Raw genomic sequence first — 7,903 nt, 5'->3', positions numbered from 1 at the left:
TCAGCCTGAGCTGTAAATGCTTCTCAGCACAGCTTGGTGAGCAAAGCCCAGCGCAGGAGGGATGGGGCCATGCCTTGTGCACAGAGGAGCTCCCCAACGTGGGGCAGGTCAGTGAATCACCGCCTGCTTTCTCCTGCCCACTCCCAAGGGATGCAAAGACACACTCCAGGAGCACCTCCCAACGGCTCTCACCTGCCAGGGCAGGTTTCTTCTCCTCTCAAAGGTATAGCAGAGAGATCTGGCACTGATGAAGTGCTCGAGGGGGTGGTCCCAGCACAGGGTGAGCGGTGCTGGCCGTACAGGGGGGCGAGCCATGCAGCTGGTGTTCAGGGACACGTGTCCCATCTTTGCAGGGTGGCCACGGTGGGGTTTCACAGGGCCAGGCTGCCGTGCCTGGGGACAGCCTTCTGCCGCCATCTGAGGTCGCGTCAGGCTGTGTCCCCTGCAAGTGCCCTAGAGAAGGGGGGTACAGGACTACATGGGCGCTTGCTCTGCCCCGTAGGACCATCATACCGTGGCAAAGCCCAGCATGACCTGCCTGCTGGCTGGCTGGACACCCCAAGGAACAGAGCTCAACCCCCAACTTCTGTGTTGGCTTTCAGTTGCTGACTGCAAAGCACCGCCGGAGCTGGAGCACGGCTTTGTCACCTTCTCCTCCAGGAACAACCTCACCACCTACCGAGCAGCCATCCAGTACCACTGCCAGCACCCCTACTACCACATGGCCCCCAACAGCACTGGTGAGCGGTGGGGCTGAGCCATGTCCCCACAGCATGCTGCGGGTGGGCGTGTGGCTGTGCGAGTGGGTGTTTGCAAGCTGGGGGGGTCGCCTGGGATGGCTGCTCCGGGATGCTCTGCAAGCAGCAGGCTGGGGATGCAGCCTACACACGTTGTACCCTGCATCTGCACTGCCCGGATTGTCAGACTGGCTGCATCCTGCTCTGCAACAAGGTAGGGGGGAGTGAGCATTGCCTTGTGCTTTGTCCATGTATTTCGTAGCCTTGGCAGAGCAGTGTGGCTTCTCTCCTGCCTTCTCACCCTGCCATCAGCTCCCTGCAGCGTATGAAATTTCCCTGTGTCTCTGTGAAAGGAGCTGCTGCTGGAGAGAGCACCAGGTCCAGCAGCCCCAGAAAGGGCTCCACAAGGCTCCCCATCCCAGCACACAAACGTCCTGAGTAGCCAAAGCTGAACAGACAGCAGTGGGACCATGGCAGAATGGGTTTCCACCTTATCCCCCGGGTCCACAACAACAGAGACCCCATAAGGTGCTGTGCCAAGCACCCCAGGTGTCCACACCCTCCAGACCCAGCTCTGGACAGCAGAAGGGGTGTGCACGCACAGCCCAGCCCTCCTTCCTCCTCCTCCTCCCTCAGCAAGCAAAGCCAAAGGATTTCCTCACATTCCTGCCTCCCTGCTCACATCCCCCTGCACACCCACAGGCCCCGTGCATCCGATCCCAGTATCCGGTGTGCATTACTGGGATGGGCACTGGCAGCGTTAATGGGGTGGCAGCTCCCAGCCAAGGCTGAGGGCACAGCACAGCCCTCCTGAAGGCGATGAAACTGAGGATGGTGACATGTCCCCTGCTGGGGACGTGGCTGCCAGGGTCCCCCAGGGAATGGAGCACAGAGAGCGTAAAAGGGAGGTCACCTCCTGCTCTGGAAAAGGGTTCAAAGGGTCCTGACAGCTGGGCAACATCTCGCTGCAGGAGACAACCTCTCATGCCAGGGCCACAGCCCAGATAATGCTTTGCTCTCTTCCAGCCACCTACACGTGCGACGCAACGGGTGTTTGGAGGAGTGAGGAGCTGGGGACCAAGCTGCCATCCTGCCGACCAGGTATGAGTGCTGGGGCAGCCAGTTCCCTGCTGCAAAGGGTGTGGAGCAGGGACACTGAGGTGGGGGATGCCTCCTTGCCAGACATGACCTGCTGCTTCCCTAGGCAAGGACCCTGCTCCCTGGTGACAACGCCATATGTCTTGGCTACACGTAACCAATTGCTCCAATAGATGGTTGGGAGGCTGATGGGGACAGAGGCCTGTCACCCAGCTGGCCCAGACGGTCAGGGTGCAGTGGTGGCACTGGGCAGCAGTGATGAGGGCACGTCTCCCTGGCAGTGTAGGTCAGCAGCAGAGTCACAGCCATCAGGGTTCCCCGAGCTCCCTGCTCCAGCAGACAAGGAAACCAGCAGCCCCAGCAACCCAGGGCAGAGCCCACTGGCCATGTTCAGCCCCCAGCATCGCTGGAGATGGCTCCAGCCAAAGGCAGAGCGTCACCTGCCCAGCGCCGCTGGCTGTCAGCTCTCATTAGCAGCATGTCCACATGCAGGAGCAATTAGCACGTCTCTGAGCCTTGCAGAAATACCCAGCCACTTTGCAAGGAAGGGAAAGTCCCAAGCCTTTGAGCAGTGGCAGACATGTTTGCAGCCAACAAGTTTTCAGGCCAGACACCCACTCAGGATTAAACAAAAGTCCCTGGAACATTGGCTGGCCGCAGCCGAGCATGGAGCCAGGTCTGGCTGCCAGGCGGGGGGGTGGAGGCAGCCCCGGGTGCGGGCTGCGGTGGGATGTGCAGGGACGGCTCTCCGGAGAGATGTGGGGACACGGCTGCTGTGCAGCAGCTGCAGCTCCAGCCACCCCAGGGTTAGGAGGTGGCTTAGCCCCGTGGCAGATCTTGTAGGGCATCTGCTCTCTGGCCGCACCGAGCAACTGCAAGAGCAGAGGAGGGACCTCCTCAGATTCTCTGTAGCCCACAGAGCTCTGAGACCAGGGCTGTGGCTGCTCTTGTTGCGGCGGCTGCTCCCTGCATCTCTCCTTGATGTTTCAGCCTGAACTAATTTGAGCTGGGAGCATATGGGGACATCTTTTGGGGCCATAGCTGCTTTCATGGGCCATTTCCAGACCTCCTGATTAGTGACAGAAGTCAGAGAGACTTCAGGAAAATGGAAAATCCCAGAGAGAGGGTGACGATCTCCTGAGATTGGGATCCGCAGGCAGCAGCTGGCCAGCTGCTCTTCAGATCTTCCCCCTTGTCTCACGCCACCTCCTCATCAATAAAAACTCCTCTTCCAGGCCGTTCTGCGCCTTCCTCTACCATTAGTGGGAGCATTTGCAGCCTGGTCAGCATTTTTGATATGTAATTTAATAGAATAAATATTTGGCTGGATGCACTTCTTCCAAAACCATCTCCCTGGGACGGCCGTCAGCGTCGGTGCAGCCGACCAGCTGGGCTGGGCTGGGATGAAGGAATTATTTGCCTGAGCACGTTTTCTATTCCTCGCAGCACTGGGAAAGGCAGGGGAGCGAAGCAGACGCAGAGACGCTCACCATTGCACTGGGAAAGGCAGGGGAGCGAAGCAGGCACAGAGACGCTCACCACGCTCCCTCCCTGCTGGAGTCACAGTTTTCCTAGCAGCAGACACCAGCTGCAACAAATCCATGTTAGGAGCTCCTGTCCTGGCTGCAAGGCTGGCTCTCAGTCCTGATCCCATCGCCCTGGGGGTCAGACCCTCTTTCTGTGAGGCTCTGAATCCTCCCCTTCCAGCAGAGGGGGCATTGGGGCAGAGTCCGGGCAGTTTCCGCAGAGGACATGGGTTCCCCTTGGAGACTCGGAGGGATGAGACCAGCACCTGTGCTGCTGTGATTCAGGATTCTTCCAGCTGTAGAAGAACAAGCCCAAATCAGCTCCCACAACGTCCCAGTGACGTTGGCATCCCCAAGCTTTGACCACCCTGGGAGTCCCCCTCCACAGTGCTGCCACAGGCATGAACCAGCCACACCACCACCACCACCCAAGGCTCAAGTTCCCCAGGGACAGGAGTGTCCCTGCCCACCCTGTCCAACCCTCTCAGAGCCACCTTCAGCATGCTGAGTGCCTCCTCTTCCTCACACTGGATCATAGTGCCTGGATAAACCCCTGGGGGTAAACCAGGCAGCAGTTCAGGGCTTTTCAAACATTAATTCTGGGTCCGTTGAGGAGCTGAGCAGAGGGATGCTGGTTTGGCTGCCAGAATTGTGGTGAGGACTTGAGATGCAGGCTTAAAACCCCTGGTGCTAAGCAACATCCCGCAGCCAAGCCTTCTCCAGCCACAGCTCCTCTGGGAGGGCAAATGCCATGGCCATGAGACCACAGACCTCGTGACGGGTCTCGGAGTGAGGGGTGAGGCTGGGCTGATGTCAGGCTCCAGTCCTCCCAGCAGTGTTCCCCTGGGTTTCTGGGCACACTGAGCAGGAGCCAGACAAGTGGCTGGATGGCCTGGGAAGAGCTGAGCGAGCTCATGGGGAATGGTGAGGCTGCAGGATTACTCATTTGGCCTTTCTGCTTCTGAAATGGTGTGGATCCAGCCAAACCATTCCAGAAACTGAACTGCAAAGTGAGGAATTGCAAAGTGCAGGCTGGCCCTCAAGCCATCTGCTTGTCCCACCTCCCAGCTCAACTGCACAACAATCCGTTAAGTCACAGCCCTGTTTCACTGCAATGCAACCTTGGCAGAAATCATAGCATCTGCCAGGTCTTCAACATAGCCAAAGGATCCCTCCACTTCCCCTTCCCTAAGGAATCTTGTAGCGCCGTGGTCCTCATCTGGAGCACAAACCAGATCGGTGTAAACCGAGACTAAGATCTAATCCTACTTAGAGTGCTTGAAGTCCCACCCTGGCTCACATGTTCTGCTGGATCCATGCCAGACTTCAGTGTCAGGAGATCTGGTACAGCTTTGGGGTAGATAAACCCAGATGGAAACCTCCCTAGTGTGCTATACACAATTCCGACTGTCCATACCCATGCCCAAGTGGGCAACAGCCACTCTTTACAGCAGATGAGCCTGCTATTTGCAGAGTAAATCCCGCAGCCACTATGGAGTGGAGGTCCAGCGCACACCATCCCTTGGCACAAGCCCACCCTTTCCATCAAGAGGTCTCCACCTCCCCTCATGACAGGTCCTGTCAGCATAGGGGATGGGGTGCAACGCCCAGCCTGCTCGAAGCTCTGAAGTACACTCTGCCAGGAGAAGGTGGAGATGGCAGGGAGGATGGACTTTATCCACCAAGAAAAGGAGAAGAGTTGCCCTCTATGGAAAAAAAAAGACACAAGTGAGCATTTGGTTTGAAGATAACCAGCCATGTGGCATAATCTACAGGAATGTCCCTTTTCATTTGTTCCCTAGGTAAGCACAAGGAGTAACTGTCCTGTCCTTTTTGTCCCTAGTGTGCGGCCGGCCAGCTCGTCCTCTGCCTGGTATCATCAAGCGTATCATTGGTGGGCGAAATGCAGAACCTGGCTTCTTCCCCTGGCAGGCCCTGATCGTGGTGGAGGACATGTCCCGGGTGCCCAACGACAAATGGTTTGGCAGTGGGGCGCTGCTCTCAGACTCCTGGGTGCTGACGGCCGCCCACGTGCTCCGCTCCCAGCGGCGAGACAAGACTGTCATCCCTGTCTCCAAGGAGCACGTCACCGTCTACCTGGCCCTTCATGATGTGAGGAACAAGATGGAGGCCATCAACCGGACAGTGGAGAGGATCATCCTCCACGAGGAGTTTGACATCCAGAACTACAACCATGACATTGCTCTGGTCAAGCTGAAGGAGAAGGTGACCATGGGGAACTACGTCATGCCTGTCTGCCTGCCCCAGTTTGAGCACGAGCTGGAGGGGCCTCACCCCAACACGCTGGGGCTGGTGGCTGGCTGGGGCATCTCCAACCCCAACATCACAGTGGATGAGATCATCAGCTCAGGCATGAGGACACTGTCCGACATCCTCCAGTACGTCAAACTGCCAGTGGTGCTGCACGCAGAGTGCAAGACCAGCTACGAGTCGCGGTCGGGGAACTACAGCGTGACCGAGAACATGTTCTGCGCCGGCTACTACGAGGGTGGGAAGGACACTTGCTTGGGAGACAGTGGGGGAGCCTTTGTCATCCAGGACCCAGGAACCCGGAGGTGGGTGGCCCAAGGGCTGGTCTCCTGGGGTGGCCCAGAGGAGTGCGGCAGCAAGCAGGTGTACGGTGTGTACACCAAAGTCTCCAACTATGTGGACTGGGTAGAGAAGAAAACAGGCTCCTCGGAGAGGTGGACATTTCTGGACCCGGAGCTGGAGAGATGAGTGACTAAGCAGCCTGCTGCTGCCGCAGCTTCCTTTCTTGTTGATGTTGTTTAATGTGCTCCAGACTCTGGTCTTTCGCAAGCAGTAGCCACGATGCTCAGCGCACGCCAGGCCTTTGCCAGCCCTCCACGTCATTTGTTTCGCTTGGTTCCACATCCCTTCACTTGTGCTCTTACGAAACGCTTGCTAGGGAGCTGGAAGAAGGGAGCAGAGGGCAAGATCTCAGCCAGCGTCCTCAGCTTGTGCTGCCCATCTCCAAACTTCATCCACCCTCCCGAGGACCCTCCCTCCAAGCCAGGACAAAGGCACAGCGATGGAGGCAGCATTTTCCTGCCACCACAGCTTTGGGCCACGCACAGAGAATTGCTCCCACCCCCAGGCTCTCTGGCCAGATCTTCCCATCAGACGATGCAACTGCGGGAACTACAGAGGCTACGGACAGGGCAGGAAACCCAGCTGGGCAGGCCTGGACCTCATGGGTCCCCCATGCTGTGGTACAACTTTTCCGTGCAAGGAGTAGTGAGAGAGCCCTGGGGGTTTGCTAATATTTTTATTTGCAAACAAACATCCCTGCCTGATGGCCTCCCAGGTGGTGTCCACCTGGCCCCGGGGATGGGAGGATGCATCCACATTAGCCCTAAACTTCAGCTATGGCTGGAAAGCTAGTGGCTTCCAATATGGCACCAACCCAAATGGACTACCCTCACCCCACCACAGAGGACACAAGGACCAGGAGCGGGGTTTGGACTCAGTGTCACCCTCACCTCCAGCCACCAAAACTTTTCCAACCCTCCGCCACCTCAAACCCTCTCCAGTCCTTCCCCAGACTAACTCTTGGAATGGTTTCCAGCCACAGCAGACCTCCCAAGGAAAGTTTTCCAAAACACGAGATAGCGTCACATCTGCTGTACTTAAGCAATACTTATTTTCATCAGAATAATTTCAGATAAAATGCCCCTTCTTGGGGTTTCACCTCTTCTTTAGGAGCCTGGGTAGTCCCGCATGGCATTGCATCATTCTTGCAAAAACCTAGTCCCTTTTAGCTGTTTTTAAGGCCATTGATTTGGCTGACTTACAGATTCCTGATGGTGTTCAGTGTTTGTTCGTGGCTCTTCTGGCCTATTGCAGGAGTCTAAGTCATTCTAGACTGACCCCAACTCACTCAGCACCCCAGAAGTAGCCATACCTCCCCAGCCTCCCTCCGTGCCCATGCACACAAGTAAGCCCCACCAAGGAGCAAGGTCAGGTGAGCTTACCTTCCTTCAGCAGGGACATCATCTCCTTCCCTTGCCAGCAAAGCCCTCCTATAGCTGTAAGCAACATGCAGAAATCGCCTGCTGTCTTCTCTGCGCGCCTGTAGCCTCCTTGGGTCCTGTCCTCCTCCTCCTCTTCCTTTGGTTTTGCCACACGAGGAAGGGGTCAGCGGTGAATGAGCCACTCTGCCATTTTGCTATCGTCCAAAAAGCCATTTGTAGGGCATGTAGAGGAGCAGAAGGCCTAAGGAAGGTCAAACTTGCAGACACACTAAGAACTGTACTCTTGGCTATGTCATGTAACTGCAAGGTATTTATATATATATATATATTTCTTTTTTGATACTACATTCTGTAAAATATCCGATGTCATGTAAGGATGGTTCTGTGTAATCTTCCTCTTGAGAACAAAATAAAACTTTGATATGTACCAAGTTTGTGTCCTGAGGCTTTTATTCCAAGAGGAACGTGGTCAAGGCTGGTTGCTGGTCTCTGCCTGCGCTTCCGGGGGGATTCTCACGCTGTCCCTCACCCCGGCGGCCGCTCCGCC

The 7,903-nt window shown here is 56.5% G+C and overlaps 2 protein-coding genes across 2 annotated transcripts in view; one reads left to right on the top strand and one right to left on the bottom strand.

Annotated features, from left to right (window-relative positions):
- Window positions 1-602: 602 nt before the first annotated feature.
- On the top strand, window positions 603-6,100 carry LOC104461006 (mannan-binding lectin serine protease 1-like; the record flags this gene model as incomplete). Its single annotated transcript, XM_010072427.1, has 3 exons — window positions 603-740; window positions 1,764-1,838; window positions 5,205-6,100. Coding segments are annotated over 3 exons (1,109 nt in total), but the record flags the coding sequence as incomplete, so codon positions are not given.
- Window positions 6,101-6,272: 172 nt separating this feature from the next.
- Window positions 6,273-7,903, bottom strand: part of RTP5 (receptor (chemosensory) transporter protein 5 (putative)) — a 12,282-nt gene continuing 10,651 nt past the window's right edge. Inside the window, 1 exon segment of the mRNA XM_010072426.1 lies at window positions 6,273-6,294. Coding sequence (XP_010070728.1) covers window positions 6,273-6,294 — 22 coding nt within the window.

The sequence above is a fragment of the Pterocles gutturalis genome, unplaced genomic scaffold (genome assembly GCF_000699245.1).
Source record: "Pterocles gutturalis isolate BGI_N339 unplaced genomic scaffold, ASM69924v1 scaffold9042, whole genome shotgun sequence".
NCBI lineage: Eukaryota > Metazoa > Chordata > Aves > Pterocliformes > Pteroclidae > Pterocles > Pterocles gutturalis.
Note: the sequence above shows the minus strand (reverse complement) of the source record. Positions and strands in the feature narration are given on the sequence as shown.